The sequence below is a fragment of the Grammomys surdaster genome, unplaced genomic scaffold (assembly GCF_004785775.1).
Source record: "Grammomys surdaster isolate TR1022 unplaced genomic scaffold, NIH_TR_1.0 126133, whole genome shotgun sequence".
NCBI lineage: Eukaryota > Metazoa > Chordata > Mammalia > Rodentia > Muridae > Grammomys > Grammomys surdaster.
In genome coordinates this window covers 2,671,552-2,689,231 of record NW_021620941.1, presented here as the reverse complement: position 1 = coordinate 2,689,231, position 17,680 = coordinate 2,671,552, and the positions used below count along the sequence as shown (strand labels likewise).

At 43.9% G+C, this 17,680-nt stretch overlaps 1 protein-coding gene across 4 annotated transcripts in view; it reads left to right on the top strand.

The window, feature by feature from the left end:
- Fubp3 (far upstream element binding protein 3) overlaps positions 1-17,680 on the top strand; it is a 50,176-nt gene that overhangs the window by 4,919 nt on the left and 27,577 nt on the right. For all 4 annotated transcript variants that reach the window (XM_028756984.1, XM_028756985.1, XM_028756983.1 and 1 more), the window contains exon 2: positions 11,114-11,219. In XM_028756984.1, the coding sequence (XP_028612817.1) occupies positions 11,114-11,219 (106 nt within the window). The remainder of the gene's footprint in view (positions 1-11,113; positions 11,220-17,680) is intronic.

Sequence of the window (17,680 nt, the reverse complement as noted above, 5' to 3'; positions counted from 1 at the left end):
TGTATAACAATATCAAAATTATAGTTATGAAGTAGCAACAAAATAGTTTTACAACGTGAGGGTCACAATACATGGAAGGTTGAAAAACAGTGTACTAGTAGAAGTTCTGAACTTACTATTTGGTATTGAAAGTAGATAGTAAATGAACTGCATTCCATAGTATGCCTCAGACACTTTTCTCATTTACAGTGGAATTTAAAAAAAATAAATAAGGTTTGGCTATCAAAGGGTTTGAAATTAATCATTATGTTATGGTTTGATAGACCATTTGTGTTATCAGGGTTTGCTGTCTTTGAAGTCCCAGCTATGTAGTAAATACCTTGGTCACAGCTCTCCAACCAGAGCCCGTGAGTTGGAGAAGACCCCAGTGCTGTTGTACCCACCCTGTCCAGCACTCGGAAGTTTGGGTGGTTTCACAAGCAGATAGATGCGGGGCTCCAGCTTTTTTAGGAAAGCTCTGCCTCCTTGTCGGTGTCTGGCACAGCGGTCATTGTCTTCCACTGCAGCTATCAACAGTAGCTGCTGCCTGCACGTTCTGGGCTGCCTTCATCCCTGCCATCTTACTGCTGTTTTATACTGCCCATTGAGGTTCCTTACTGACAGGTTTTCTTCCATTCTTTTCCAAATTGGGAGCCCACCAAAATGCAAGAAGCTGTGGGCCTTGACTAGATTGGCTGTGTTGTGTTGGAACTGCACACTGTTAACTAGGTCTTTGAAGGAAAAGAACCTGTGGACAGGTGTGTTTAAGACTACGTCTAATGGCCTCAAGCAGTAGTGCCTCCAAGGGTAGAAACAAGTCAGTTCTATGGATAAACCCTAGAAAATGTTGCTCTAGGTGATCTCAGCAGTGCTTTGACATCCATGAGCACACAGAACACCATCCAGCTGCTACTAGAAAAAAAATGACTGTTAGTCAGTGGTCTCCGACATGCTTTCTAACAGGATAGTGTATGTTGCCAATTCTTCTGCTTTACTTTTGTGAGATAAGATTTCTGTAGTTCTGACTGTCTCGAATTCTGTAGACCAGGCTGGCCTTGAGCTCAGAGCTCTGCCCGTCTCTGCCTCCCGAGTGCTGGGGTTAAAGATGTGACCACCATGCCTCACTGCCATGCTTTTCTATGCAGCTCTATTATCTGTTGTTTCACCTGTGAATTATCCCAGATGAAAAAAGAATTTTGGTCTTTTAGGAGAGGATTTCTTGTAGGCCGGCCGGGTTCAGTGAAAAGTCACTAAAGGCACCTCTAACACCACCAATCTTGCATCCACCTCACAAATCTTTGAACTACGATATCCACTACCACAGTCTATTCAAGCCAGTCTGCTTCTGTGGCACAGACTACAGTTGTAATGTGAGAATAGATAGTGGCAAGTCACTTGCTATTATTTGAGGAGTTGCTGTGTCCAAGGCCTCTTTCCAAATCAGACATATTTGTGACTACTTTAATTTCTTGTGGAGTTAGATGCAGGGCAAGGGCTAGAATTCTCTCATATTTGAGAATAAGCCAAAGGAGATAGATCAGTGTTTCTCAAAAAGGCACACAGGAGCTGGGCAGTGGAGGTACACGCCTTTAATCCCAGCACTTGGGAGGCAGAGGCAGGTGGATTTCTGAGTTCGAGGCCAGCCTGGGTTACACAGAGAAACTCTGTCGGGGCGGGGGGAGGCACACGGGTGTGGGGTGTGGGGTAAGCATGAGGACCTGAGTTCAGATCTCCAAGTGCAGTATTCCTGTCTAATCCTAGTGCTGGAGAGGAAGATAGGAGCTTACTGCCCAACCAACCTACTTGAATTGATGGATTCCAGACCCTGCTTTAAAAAGACAATGAGTGGAGAGTGACTGAGGAAGGCATCCAGTGTCAGCCTCTGGCCTAGACACGTCTGTATGTCCATGGGTACACATGCACACACACTACTGTGCATGCTGTGGCTCTTGGGCTGGCCCTTGTTTTAAACATTGATTCTTGTCTAATTCCTTGGATCATTTTCCCCTCCCTGAGTTGACTGCAGCTCTCTGATACAGTAGTGAGGGGATGCTTCTAGAGTAGCATGGAGAGGGAGAATACCAAAGGGCATGCCATCCTCGGCCACACCTCTCAGCATAATCCTTCAAGTGGGCTGAGCGGGTGTTTATTGAGCACATGCCACGTGACAAGCATAAGGCCCAGCATCAGGGAAGGTGTGCTTTAAATCCAGCAGAACATTGACTCTTTTGAGACTCCTTAAGAGTTGAACTTCTCCCCAGAAATATTTCAATTTTATGAAGTTTAAGGTTCCTCTGAAGGCAAATTCTGGAGCACCCAGTTAACAGGTACTCCAAAGGACCACAGTGACTGGGGCAGGCCTGCTCCTCCAGGGCACCCATACTTATTATATAAGGTGGTGGTTTAACCACCTTGCTGATTTTGTTCTTCTGTGAGTTTGTAAAGTGCTTGGCCAATACAGAGGTAGGAACGTTTCATTTTGCCCATGTGGATTCAGTGAATGATTAGGAAAAGCTGTGGAACTGACATCTCTACTGTCATAATTCCTTCTTTTGCTTAACACCAGTAAATAGAGCAGGATCACCCAGGGGCAGCTTCGTTGACCCATATTGTCCTGGGTGCCAGGCAAGGGTTCTTAGCCATGTCGACTCATCTGATGGTCATAAAGCCCCCCCACAAGTGGGTCGTAGTGACATGATATGACTCTGACCCATCATGTAGAAGTGGCTTTTCCCACTAAGCTTCTAGAAGACTTTAACAACATCTTCTCCCCCCACCCCGTCTTCTTAAGTGTTGTCTCACCTGGCGGCCAAGCCTGTCTCAGCTTTCCCAGTGATTGGGTCACAAGCATGTGCTACTGTGTCTGGCTTATTTAACTATTATAAGCCTCAGTTTTTCATCTGTGAATGGAAATTCTTGAGGGCATTAATTTTCTTTAAAAAAAAAAAAAGCTGATAATTGGAAGGGTACCTTGAGTGGTGGGAAGTGATCCTGATTAGGGGCTCCTCAGTATAGAAGCATTGTATTTTTGGGGGTGGTCTGTGGATTGATCTCCATCTAGGCTTGGTGAATGCTATATGCAGGTTCCACTTCAAAACCATACTCCCAGTCCAGTGTTTTAGGGTTGAGGTGTTAATAGGCTCTGGCTTTTCTTTGTTACTATTACACTTCCACAAAGGTTCAAATGGCCATTTCAGGTTCCTGGTCCTGTACACCAGGCTGTTCTGGGTATTTTGTACTTGTTAGGTTGTTATTCCCTGGTAACTGTCTCCTCACAGTAAGTTCTGTATAAGGTCCCTGAAGACCTAAGGAAGAAAGTGTCACAGGCATCTCTCAGGGTGCAGGGAATCTGAATGTGATACGCCACTTTCTCTGTGGTATGCTTAGCTGTAGAATGCAGGACTAGGACGTGAATCTATGGTTTGTGGCTCCAGACCCTGGCATTGTGTTCTTGGCCCTGGCTGCAGTTTCCTACTGGTATAGAGAGACGAGAATATGCCACACCAGCCTCATACTCCCCAGCCAGGGATACTAGAGCTGCTGAAGACCACAGATCATAAGAAAGCCAGTTATATTGAATGGGCAGCTGCTAGCATGTAGCTACTTTTCCTGTTTGTAAGGTGAGCTAGTGTACTCCAGCTTCCCATTTGGGCTTGCAAGGTGAGCTGTTTCAGTGTTGAGTCTGTCATTTCAATCTTGAGTATGTGGTGGAAATAACCAGTGTCATGTCCCAGTGACAGTAATTTACTGTGATTCCTTTATGGCTTCTCCAGAGCCTGTAGAGCCTCAGTACACTGTTGGCTTAGTTTTATTTGGGGATTAGGATCTCAGTGTGCATTGCTGGAATTACTTCCCAGGGAAGTCTGCCCTTTCCTAAGGTCCCAGGGAAGCAGTGTCGGCCCTTTCCTAAGGTCCCAGGGGAGCAGTGTCGGCCCTTTCCTAAGGTCCCAGGGGAGCAGTGTCGGCCCTTTCCTAAGGTCCCAGGGGAGCAGTGTCGGCCCTTTCCTAAGGTCCCAGGGGAGCAGTGTCGACCCTTTCCTAAGGTCCCAGTGACAAGTTGCATTATTCCTCCACAGAACTGGAGTTTATTGAAATTTCACACAGAACACATTGGTGAGGGGTCCCTTCCCCTAAACAGGTCACACCTAAAAAAACAACTACCCAGCAGCAGTGAGGGCTGTCCCCCTCCTCCCATAGGTGAAGTTACTGTCCCCCTATATCCTCTACTCTGTCCCCAAGGCCTTATACAGTTACTGCAGAGTTACATATAACAAGGAGGTGGTAGAAAAGAGGTTGGATAGTAAGATGAGAGTTTCATGGCCTTCTCTGGCCCTCTATGGTGGTGCGAAAACAGTCAAAGAAAGCCCAGTTGGGATAATCCTTTCACAAGGAGGCACATTTGAACTACCCAAGATGGCAGTTGTTTGGCTCAAGGACAGAACATTGTAACCCAGGCTGGCCTGGATTTGAAGTCCTCCTGTCTCAGGATCCCAGGTACTGAAATTATACATCCATGTCAACCATACCCAGTTTACAATATTTGTTGTTTGTTTGAGGCAGTGTCTCCTGCTGCATTCCAGGATGACATGAAACTCAGGCTGGCCTTGAACTTGTGAAAATCCTCCTACCTCAGTTTCTGAAGTACCAGCAGCACTATAGGCATTAGCTACCATGAATGATTCCAGTTTAAAGTAATTTGTTTCCTTTTTTTTTTTTTTTTTTTTGGTACATGAATGTGGTATGCATGCATGCCCTGGAGCTTACTCTGTAGACCAGGCTGGCCTTGAACTCAGAGATCTGTGTGCCTCTGCTCCTAAGCGCTGAAATTAAAAGTCGTGTGCCGCCATTATCTGGCAATGTATATACTCTAGTTTGCATGTATAAGTGCGCTATGCAAGTATGCTTTGAGGCCAGAGGTTGACATCTGTGTCTTTCTTCAATTGCTTCCCATTTAATTTACTGAGACAAAGTCTCACTGAACCCAAGCTTGCTGGTTAGTATAGCCAGCTTGCCCCAGGGACTCTTCTGCCTCTGCCAATTAAGTGATGGGATCACAGGTGGGCCACCATGCTGGTGTGTGTGTGCTTTACCTACTGGGCCTGCCCTTAAAATATTAAAAGGGAAGAACATCATTATTTCAAGTGGAAGACTTTGCTGAGCACATGAAAGAACTAAGAACAGTGCATGTGTGATTTTGAAAGTGTGGATCCTGCATCTCCGAGAACCGCCTTGTGTTCCTTTTGGAGGAAGTCTCAAGGAAAAGAACCTTGCCACCTTACATACATATTGGTCTCTGAGAGTGTGGTGTAATTCACATTACATTCTGCATATGTACAGCTGTGAGTGTGTGTACATTCAGAAGCTAAGTGGGGGGGAGCTCTTGGGTGTTCTGCTCTGTTGTATAGTCTGTCCTTCCCTGAACCCTCAGCTAGTAAGCCCCAAGGAGCCTTCTTTCCCCACAGCATTAGAGTTACAGGCATTTGTGACTACTCCCAGCTTTTTACATGTGTGCTGGGGATTTGAAGCCAGGTTCCCAATGCTTGCCAAGCTGAGCATTCTTATCCACTGAACCATCTTCAAGCACAGAGCCAGGATTCTTGACTGATTCCTGGTACTGTGCTCCTTTTCCCCATGTTTCTGCTAATTTGGCAGTAGAGGCTAAATGTCCTAAGATGCTGCTTTATTACTTGTCCATCATTGCTTAAAATATAGCCTATGTCCCTCCAAAAGAGAAAGATGATTTATAGAGTAGAAAATCACCCAGAGTCCCCTTTAAGTCGGGGCCACAGGTAAGGACTAGAGGGCTGGGTTTAGTTGAGTATTCTGGCTCCTGTGACTTCTGCCTGCATAAGCTGAATAGAGGGCTGCCTGTACCTCACTTCCCTAGAGCAGGTCTCTGAACAGCTCTTATAGATGGTCGGCTAGGATAAAAGGCATACCCTGAATGCTGCCCTGGAGGTCAACTAATGGTTAGGAGCCTTGCTGTACAGTCATGGGGTAGGGGTTAAATACTGTTTTTGCTACTTCTGAGATGGGTGGCATTAGACTGGTCACTCAGCTTTTCTAAGCCTGTATGGAAATAATGCCAATCCCTTAGAGCAGAGGTTCTCAACTTGGGGGTCAAAAGATCTTTTCACTGGGGTCACTGGTGACCATTGGAAAACACAGATATTTACACCATGATTTATAATGGTAGCAAATTGCAGTTATGAAGTAGCAACAAAATAATTTTATAATTGGCATCACTGTAACACCATGAGGAACTATGTATATTAAAGGGTTGCAGCATTGAGGTTGAGAATTACTGCCCTAGAGGCTGGATGGAAGAAATAAGTAAGAAAATATTCAGTGTTTCTTGTTTTATTATATAAAAGAGGCATTCCTGGAACAAAGGTTGCTTTGGGGGGGTTGGTTTTGTTGTTGATTTTTGAGACAGGGTTTCTCTGTGGCCTTGACCATCCTGGAACTTACTCTGTAGACCAGGTTGGTATCAAATTCAACAGAGATCTGCCTGCCTCTGCCTCCCGTAGCCTAGCTAATCTCACCCAGTTCTTCCGTCACCTAAGTAGTACCTGCTGGCTATGGATTCCATCTCATGGAGTGGACCTTAAATCAAGCCAGATAGTTGCTTACTCCCACGGGCTTTGTGACATTGTACATTTTGGCAGGCAGGTCATCGTTGCAGGCTGAAGGTTTTGTGCCTTTCTCTTTAGGTAGTGTGTAGAGGAGCTTCCAGTATTTTGAACGCAAGTCTGTAGGGGTGAAGACTCTAGATAGGCACCAGTTTGACTTCTCTGTATTCAATGGATTGTGTAGGTGTTCAGTAATAGGGCCTTACCATCAGTTTGTGGAGAGCAACCAATAGCCTCCACAATAGCGTGACTTGTTTGATGATTATTATGGGGCCCCTTGTACCAAAAACGTGATTAGATATAACCTATTCCTAGTATTTAAATGCTGGGATTAAAGGCATGGGGTACTACTGCAGGCCTACAAGGTTGCATCCCAATGATGAATTCATTGTTTTTATGCTGTAATATTGTTCCCATCGTCAGTAACAGTCTCGACAGTGTTTAGAATTCCAAAGTTCATAGTCTCGTCTGAGATTCATGCAATCTCTTAATTGTAATCCCCTATAAAATAAAAAGGAACAGATCATATACTTCCAACATATAACAGCACTGGGTATACATTATGGTGACTGAAAACCAACTGGACAAACTCTAAACTCTATCTTCATGTATGATGTCAAAATGTTCTTCAGTTCTTCAACTCCTTTCAGCTTTGTTGACTGTGACATACTTGTTTTTCTTGGGTTGGTTCCTCTCCCTGTTAGCAACTCTCCTCAGCATACCTGAGGCTCTGAGATCCCATGGCTCTGACATCTCAAACCTCTTGGGGTTTCCAAGGCAATCCAGGCTTTACTTTAAGAGAGAGCTTCATATGATGGCCTCTCTGGGCCTCATGCAGGGGCACCCTGCCACATACCTGAGCTCAGTAACTTTACTCAGTTGTGGAGGGAGATTCTGTAACTCTTTTCATCTATTCTTGATTCTAAAGCCAGAACCATGTGGCTGAAGCTCTGAACCAAGTTCTGTTTGCTGGGGCTAGAACATGGACCCCTTGTTCAATTATATCTTCACTAGCTTTCTGCTTTGTATGGTTCCCTTCAATACCTAAGCTTGGCTGTTATGGAAATTGCTCTGTAGACCAGACTGCCCTTGAATTTGGAGATCTTCATGCCTCTGTCTTCTGAGTGGTAGGATTAAAATCGAGTGAAGCCATGTCTGGACCTAAGCTTTAATTCCTCTTCACAAGATGGAAGTTTAGCAGGGTGAGAACTTGCCTTAATGTCACCACTCCCTTAATTCCATTTAATATCTTTAATCTGTGCATCTCCTTGAACACTGGATTTAGCTCCATTCCACATCCTGGTGCCCCTTTGAGCCATACATTTTGTATTTTTCCTTGCTCGGCTTACTTTATTTCATCAAAATGTTCTCCATAAGTGAACCACACGACAGAGTCTATACTAGAGTGTTTTGAGATTTTCTTCGCCAATTCTATTAAATTAAATCTCTTTAGCCTTAGACGACTCTTTAGACAAGGACAAAAAGCAGCCATATGTTTCACCAAAATATCATGATAATGGTCTCTAGGCAACAGACTAAAATTCTTCTCTTGAAACTTCTTGAGCCAGGCTCCTACAGTTCAAGTCACCTGTCTTCCGTGTTCCTGCTAGGATGGCCCATTAAGCCCTACATAAAGCATTCTATGGCTTTCTAAATCCAAAGTCTCCAAATCTACATTCCTCCAAACGAAAAGCATGGTCAGGCCTTTTACAGCAGTACCCCATTCTTGGTACCAGCTTCTGTCTTAGGGTTTTATTGCTGTGAAAAGACAACATGACCACGGCAACACTTATAAAGGAAAACATTTAGTTGGGGCTGGTCTACAGTTTCAGAAGTGTAGTCCATTATCATTATGACGAGAAGCATGGCAGCATGCTGGTAGACATAGTGCTGCAGAAGGAGCTGAGAATTCCACATCTTGATCAGCAGGCAGCAGAAGGGGACTGTGTCATACTGGACATAGCTGTGAGTCGAAATGTGATTTTGAGCATATATGACCAACCACCAAGCCCACCTTTCTAGTGGCACACTTCTTTCAACAAGGCCACACCTACTAGTAGTGCCACTCCCTATAGCCAAGCATTCAAACATGTGAGTCTTTGGGGGTCATACCTATTCAAACTACCACAAACGTAATAAAATGTGCCCTATAATAAAAATATACACTATAAGTGGCGTATTATAATGTTGAATTCTTATAACATTTGTGTAGCCATGATTCAAGTTCAAGCCCTGGGTTTGATCCCCAGCACTAAAGTATATGCATGCATGCATGTTGGTTGTTTTTTTGTTTTGGTTTTGTCTTTGGACTCAAGGTCTCTTACATAGTCCAAGTTGGCCTTGAGTTTGGAATCCTCCTGTTTTGATCTGTGATTTTGTTGTAAAGATCTATCTACCTATGTACTTACTTATTTCTGAGGTCTGGTTTCTCTTTGTAATGTTGTCCTAGAACTCACAGAGATCCTCCTGCTTCTGCCTCCCAAGGGCTGGATTAAAGGCATGTGTCACTACAGCCCAGCCTAAAGGTTTAATGTTAATGATGTATATACATGTGTGTCTGTGTGCATTTGTGTACATACTGGAAGTACCCTCAAAGCAGAGAGGTGTTAGATCCCTAGGTGTTTGTAACATAAGTGCTGGGAACCAAGCAAGTCCTCTGTAAGATCAGTAAGGGCTCTTACCTGCTGTCCATCCAATCAGTTTTTATTTGCTTACTTGTTTTGAGACAGAACTCAACAGCAATCCTTTTACTTCAGCCTTCCTGTCCTGGGATTATAAACATGAACCACCATACATAGCTGTACTCTATATGACTATTATCCTATACTACATAAACTATAGACATATATTGTCTTAGTTACTGTTCAATTGCTGTGAAGAGACAATGTGACCAAGGCAATTCATAAAAGAAAGCATTTAATTGAGGCCTTGCTTACAATTTCAGGTTTAGTCCATTATTATGGTGAGGAGCATGGCAGTGTGGTGCTAGAGAAGTAGTTGAGAGCTAAATTTTGATCCATGAACAGAGAGAAGGAGAGAGAGGGAGGGAGAGAGAGGAGAGAGAAGAGAGAGAGAGAGGGAAAGAGAGAGAGAGAGAGAGAGAGAGAGAGATTGATTGATTGATTGATTGATTGATTGATTGAGATTGGACCTAGCATGGGTTTTTGAAAACTCAGAGCCAGCTGGGCCAAAGCCTTTAACCCCAGAGGCCCACAGATCTCTTGAGTTCAAAGCCAGCCTGGTCTATAGAGCAAGTTCCAGGATAGCCAGGGCTACATAGAGAAACCCTGTCTCAAAAAAACAAAAGAAACAAAAACAAAAAAAGGAAATTCAAAGCCTACTCTCAGTGACACATTTCCTCCAACAGTGACATACCTACTCAAACAAGGCCACATCCCCTAATCCTTTCAAATAGTGCCATGCCCTGGAGAACCAAGCATTCAACTATATGAGCCTCTGGGGGCCATTCTTATTCAGGCCACCACATATATTCTATGCTATTCTCAGTGGCAGTTTCTCAAATTAAAGACAACCAAAACAATTGTAAATTTAGAACAAGTACAGAAACCCGCTATAGTTTAGAAGGATATTTGTTGATTCAATAGAATTGGCAGTAGGAAACTATCATAACACTCATAACTTAGCAGATGTTGGAAAATGACATTCCAGCCACTTTTAAGACCAACGGATAAGGAAAGAGGCTGGGCAGAGTGGTGCATACCTTTAGTCCCAGTACTTGGAAGGCAGAGGCAGACATTGTCTTAAGCAAACAAAAATCTGGAATCCAGAAGGCATCTTCCAGAGGGAATGAAAGTAGTCTGCCTACAGTACAGACTTGTAGTTAGGTCCTGTTTATTTTCAGGGTACTCGCTGTTTGGACCCCTTTACTTCTTTCCGGGTTATTTTAAAATTAATGTTTTAAAATATTTGGTTTTGTTACATTTATTTATATATCTATATGAGTGTGTGTGTATCCATCAAAACCAAAAGAGAGGCTTAAATTTTTTAGAGTTGGAGTTGCAGGCCATTGTGAGCCACATGACATAAGTACTGGCAACTGAACTCTGCAAGAGTTTGGGTACACAGTAGGACCTTGTCTAAAATTAGCAAGACCCCATGAGTTACTCAGAGAACTCTGAAAGATGTGGGATGTGTATATATTAGGTGACTGAAACTGGCTTTCTTAGGGGGTTGATGACATGGTCTAGCAGGTCGAGGTGACATGAGTTTGAACACTGGACCAGCTACAGTAGGCTGTCCTTCATGTATACCTCCTCTCCCTTGAATTAAATTGTTAAAAGACAGCATCTGGGCAGTTAATTTTGAAAGAGGCAAGACCAAAGAAAACTTAACAGGAAAAGTGTTTGCCTACCAGAGAAAGTGGCTTATGCTGATGTAAGTGGGAGAAATGGGGTAGCAGCCCCTTAAAGAAGATGCTATCTTTTCTCCAGGGACACAACTACGACTTGCTACCAAGTATTTAAATTTGATTCTCTCTGTAGATTGCTGCTAAAATAGATTCAATTCCTCACTTGAATAATTCCACACCCCTGGTGGACCCCTCCGTGTACGGATATGGAGTACAGAAGCGGCCTCTGGATGATGGAGGTAAGTTACTGTAAACGACTCTCCTTTTTGATGGCAGTGAACCTGCCAGTTATTTTGAATCTGTGTCAGCCATTTCTGAGCAGTTCTCCAGCATCCCATTCTTAGAGGAATGGTGACGGGGGATGCAGTTAGGATGATTTCTCTCAGCAATTGGCTGGCATTTGAGTTCCTATTTGCCTTGATAATAGAAGAATTTTTTCAGCTGGGCTCCACGATAAAGACTTGGCCTTAGCGTCCACTTGGCAGTAATTTGACCCATTTGAGAATTGTGTTGGATTTAGTTCTCAGTCCCTCTGGCACTTGCATAGGAGTTGAAGTTAGTACTTCTGTGAAATGCTAAGATTTGGTGCGGGTCCTGAGGAGGGTGTGGTTGACTTGACCTGTAAGACAGGGAGGAGTGGTGGCCTCCAGTCTACCGGTCTTCACCAAACCCATTTGTGTCTGGCTTGGGTTTATTTTTTTAATCTTCTAAAAATCAGCATGTTCTATTTGTATACACTGCTGGATTGCATGATGACATTTTTAGGTTTGCACATTACATACCTTGACCCTATTTCCTTCCATTTCCCTCTCCTATTTCTGATCCATCATCTTCCCTAATAGTCTCTGTCTACTTTTATGACTGACAGACACTTTCTAGAAGCATCCATTTTAATTTATTAATTTATTAGTTTGTTGGTTTATATTTCCAACTCCATCTCTAAAGGAATTTGGGGACACTGAGAGTACCTGTCACTAGCTCCCTAGCCCTGTGTCAGTCACAGGTGTTTATGCAGAGTTCATATTTGTTTTGTCCTTTCTGCTAAGGAACACGCTGTGAGGGTTGGTGAAGTTCAGTAACGTTCTGGTTTGTATACAGTTGGTTAGACAATGTCTTCTCTGCTTGCCTTTTTGTTGGTCTGTGTACATAGCCAGTTGTGTGTAGATACTTCTGTGATGGTGATGTATTGTTAAGTGGAACCCCACTTAACTCCACCAAGGTTTAGTGTATTGTATTGTATTGTATTGTATTGTATTGTGTAATCTCTGTTTCAAAAAGGTACATGTTTTTTGGTTTTATTTTGTTTTGCGCGCGTGTGTGTGTGTGTGTGTGTGAGAGAGAGAGAGAGAGAGAGAGAGCGAGAGAGAGAGAGAGGAGGGAGAGGGGGAAGAGAGGGGGGAAGGAGGGAGGGAGAAAATGTGTGAGAGTGTGTTTTCTCTTCAGGTACATATGGACACCAGAAGAGGGCACTGGATCTTATAGATAACTATAGTTTTAGATAGTCGTCAGCCACCATGTAGATGCTAGGAGTTGAATTCCAGATCTCTAGAGCAGCCAGTGCTCTTTTTTTTTTTTTAAAGATTTATTTATTTTATTATATATGAATACACTGTAGCTGTCTTCAGACACACCAGAAGAGGGCATCAGATCTCATTACAGATGGTTGTGAGCCACCATGTGGTTGCTGGGATTTGAACTCAGGACCTCTGGAAGTGCAGTCAGTGCTCTTAACCACTGAGCCATCTCTCCAGCCCGGCAGCCAGTGCTCTTAACCACTGAACCATTTCTCCAGCCCGAGTGCATGGTTTTTGTTTGATTTGAGTGGCTAACCTGGAACTCACTATGTAGAGGAGGCCAGCCTCACACCTAGAGATCCACCTGCCTCAGCCTCCCTAGTGCTGGGATTAAAGGCATGAGCCACCATACCTGGCTTGAGATTTATTGATACATTGATTTCATTTTTTTTTTTTTTTTAAAGAATAATTGGATTCTGAGTATAGGGACAACACTCTTTTAGGAGTGAACTTTCTCATCTGTCTAAAAAACTGTTCATGATCTATGAACTATGGAGATAGTTCAGCACCTGATGACCTGAGGTCAGTCCATAGAAGGAGAGACCTGAGTGCCAAATTGAATTCCATGGTGCATCTGTGCACACATGAACAAATGTATATAAACTACGTTAAAAAAACAAAAACATTTTTAAATTGTTGCTGCTAAGTTCACCTTATGATCTCCCTGTTTTTGTTGAGTGATTTCTTAGACCTAGGTTGGGTAAGTGTGTTAAGGGCAGTTCTGCCCAAGTAAAGAGTGACTCAGAGAAACCTCTTTCCCTTTCCAGGGCTTTGTCCTTTGTTCCTGTGGGATGTCAATATAAAATAAAATGGAGTTGTCTGACTCTAAGCACAAATCTTCTTAATGGATGGTATCTCTCTGGCCCAGTGTTCCCAGAAACCATGATCAATCACATTACAACTTACCCAGTTCTGTCTAGCAATTCAGCCTATGAAATTCACTGTGAAAAGAGGGCAGTGGTATCTTTTGCATAGAGGATACCTAATTATTCACTAGTGAAACCCTCTGGCACTTTTAAGATGCTTTTCTCTTGTCTAAAAGAAGTCGGTAAACATTTTAAATATATCAATAAAAAGCACTGAGCACAGGCAGATACGAGTAACTCAGAATCACAAAGGAAGCCCAGAATCTCAATCCCAAGTCATTGTTATAATGCATATTTTTCACTTCTTTTGTTTGTTTGCTTGCCTTGTTTTTGAGATCGCTGTCCTGGAACTCACTTTGTAGAACAGATGGGCAGAGAACACACAGAGATCCTCCTGCCTTTGTTTCTTCAGTGCTGGGGTTAAAGGCAAGCACTACCACCATGCCTGGTATACTTTTCTTTTGAGAGAGTATAGCATATGCTGGCCTCCAAATTGCTATATAACCAGGGATACACTCATTCCTATCTGCTGTCTCTACTTCCCAAGTTGCCATGGCTGCCTTGTTTACTTCTTTTTGTGATTACACACTTGCTGTAATCTGCCTGGTGAATAGGTCTTTGAGGACAGACCAGAGTGTAGACAGAGTGTAGCTCCCTTTCCCTTCCTTTTCACAGCATGCTTTCTTAGTGAGTGCCTGACTACATCCTTCTGGGTCTCCCGTACCACTGCACACTGGTCTCATAACAACCAGCTGTACCCTTGGTGCTCTCACTGTGTGCCACAGTTTGATCAAAGAAACCTTTGGTAGATAACTTACCAAAATTACTTTTCTCCTCCATAGGTCTCCAGGTATGGAACTTGGGATTTTTGTTGAGCTGAGCAAGAACACTGGAAATTGGGCCCATCCTTGGTCTCAGCCCTGTCTTCTCACTTATTCACTGGGAATGAGGACATTGTGCTAGATCTGGGAGCTGTGTCCCATGTAGAAGAGGTGGGGGAGAGAGGGAGGGAAGGAGAGAGAGCACTAACCATATGTAGGGCAGAGCAGTCAGAAGTTTGTGTACAGAAAACAGGTCTGTACACGCTGGGGAGTTAGAGTTGTGAGCACTCTCTGAGATGGCTTTTTTTTTTTAATGTACATTAGTGTTTTACATGTATGTCTATGTGAGGATATCAGATCCCCTGGAACTAGAGTTACAGATAGCTGTGAGCTATCACATGGGTGCTGAGAATTGTACTTCGGTCCTCTAGAAAAGGAGCTAGTGCTCTGAACTTCTGAGTCATCTCTCCAGCTTCAGAGATGGCTTCTTTAGCCTGCTCGGTCTAACAGAAGGCTATCCGCTCAGTTCACTGGGCCTGCCTCAGTGCTCTTCCCCAGTCTTAGTCTTTTTGAGGCCGAGGTGGGAATCGGGTACATGGAGCTCCAGCAGTCACACACATCACACTTACTGTATGTGTGGCCTGAGTGTGGGTGTGCATGGAGGTCAGAACATTCTTCTTAACACTTATTTGTGGGTTTCAAGGATCAGGTCCAGGTCATTGGGCTTTATAGCAAGTGCTTTTTTACCGTGAGCCAGCTCGCTTAACCATGCTCCTAAACTCCAAACCCTTCACTTGTGAATGCTGTTACCCACATGTTCTCCAGTTTTGGGAAGACATCCGACATTCTGTCAATTCAGAAATCCCTGCTCTTAGCTGCAGCAGTGCCTTTCCTGTCAGACTTTTGTATGTGCTGCAGCTATAGCCTCTCCTGGAGCTGTCTAGCTTATTAGGGTTCTCTCCTAAGCCCCAGAAAGGTCCAGATCCTCTTGACCTGGCTGTTAGCCTGCTCAAGAGCTGCTTCTCTGCTGTGTCTGACTCTAGTCCCCCAGCTCAGCTGGTACTTTCCTATTGGTGTTAGTTGCAAGGTTGGTGTGACTTCCTTCTAGAAACAGACCTCATCCTTAATAGCACTGGGGAGCTGGATGGACAGTAGCTAATGACACCTCTATCATGAGATTGTCTATGAAGGGCATAGCAAAGCATTCTTCAGGGCTGAGACTGTAACTCAGTAGTAGAGCTAGGCTGAGGCCCTGGGTTCAATCCCTAGCACTGCCACAAAAAAGAAAGGAAGTGCTTCTACTTTTAAAACTATCACGAGTAAGTTAAATTCTGTGTCCATCAGAACTAGTTAGTATGCATATTAAAACACACATAGTATAAGCCTTCACCATGCAGTACATTGGTTCTTAAGAGAGCTGGGTGCTGTGGTGGTGGCCTCAAACCACTGCTGCTTACTCACTGTTACTCTGTTGTTTCTTGGGTCAGGTCTTGGCTTCAAGGGTGCGCTGGGAAAGGGGCACAGGTTTTTATTCATCCTTGACCCTGCAGTTGAGTTAGTTCCCACTGGACTTGAGCATCCAAATGGCCTGATGTGATGGATGAGGAATAACAGAATTGTTATTACAGGTGGAGGTGCAGCTCAGTGGTCATATACTGGCCTAGTGTTCAGGAGAGTCTGGGTTTCATCCTCAGCACCTTCTAAGCAATGATCTGAAAGTGCCAGGATAAACAGTAGAGTCCATGTGGATCCAGGCAGCTTGGATGAGTGTGCAGTGTCCTGTGCTCTGCTCTGGAAGGCTGCTAATGACAGCCTGGTAATGGGAAAGCAGGCAGTGCCTCATGTAGCTGCTGCTGCTGGTCTTTTCTGCTCATGGGCAAGCAGGAGTGACACTGAAACAAACTTGAACTTGCACCTTATAATGATAGCTTCAAACCTCTTTCTTTAACCTCCAAAGTAATGGTCTAGCTAGCATATTTCTAACTCATTTTCACTTGTTTTTTTTGTTTGTTTGTTTGTTTGAAGATTGCAGACCAGTTTATTCCAGTCTGAGAGAAACTGCAGGACATGTAGGTTGTAATTCTCACAACTGCTAGGAGGAAGATGTGGAAGAGGAAGAAAGCACTGTGCCTTTTTAGTTGGGATTCAGAAAAAAACTCAGATGTTGTATGGGGGTGTGAGGGTGTCTTTGGAAAAAGAAGGAGAAGCCTGAGGGTCAGGACAAGCATGCTTGGGATTTGGTCAGGATCCGAAGAAGGGATTGAGGGCTTGGTAGAACCTACACTGGTTGAGTTAGGACTCAGGAAAGAAGGCAGGCTCAGTAATAAGAAGCTATGAGGTAGTTGCCTATTCTGTCTTTGTTGAGCGTATCACTAAACGCACCAGGCAGGCCTGGAACCCTCAGTTCTCCTGTCGTCACCTCCCTTCTCTCAGCTCTCAAAAGTAAGTAATTGGAGGCCAGCCATGGTGGCACACATCTTTAATTCCAGCACTAGGGAGACAGGCAGACAGATCTCTGTGAGTTCAAGATCTGCCTGGTCTACACAGTGAGTTCCAGGACAGCCAGGACTGTAGAGAGAGACCTTGTCTCAAAAATAATAAGACAAACAAAAAATAATTGGCAAAATCAGTAACAGATTACTTGCCCAAGACCTTCCAGCTGGATTCAGCAAAGGAATGCTGGCCCGAAGCAAGAGTTGGCTGCGTGGGACATAGGAAGCCTTAACCACCTGAGTATCACTGGTCTTAACTGAGACTGGGAGAGGGCTGGTTATATTCAGAAGACACAGCCAAAGGGAGGCCACAGGGAAGACTGAGAATCTGAAAGGAGGGCTGGGTTGGCAAAGCACCTGCTGTGATAACAGAGCCTCAAGTCTGCTCCCCAGAGCCATATAAAGCCGGGTTGTGTGCAGTGTCTAGTCCCAGCATTCCCAGGGCATGAAGGTCTGTTAGCCTGGAGGATACAGCTGTGTACTCCAGTGGTGACCTCAAGTCGTCTTCCCAACCTCCACAAAGCCCCCGCTGCACGGAAAGGTGCTCTTGTACACAAGACAGACTTAAAACAAAAACTGAGGAGGAAATTGGTTTTAGTTTTGCTGAGTATAAAAGTCCTGCCATTTCTCTTCCTGGTGGGGCTGCACTCTGGAATCTGCCCAAAGCACCTGGGGTAGGGGGAAGAGACAGATGATTATTAAAATTGTTATAAAGTTAGGTCTATTGTCTAGTAATACTTTGTTAGTAATTTTTTGCAGAAAGAAAAACAAGAAAGGGGTATACTAGGCACCATACTTTTTTTTTTTTTTTTTTTGGTTTTTTTTTTTTTTTTCTTTTTTTTTTAAAGATTTATTTATTTCATTTATGAGTACACTGTAGCTGTCTTCAGACACACCAGAAGAGGGCATCAGATCTCATTAAAGATGGTTGTGAGCCACCATGTGGT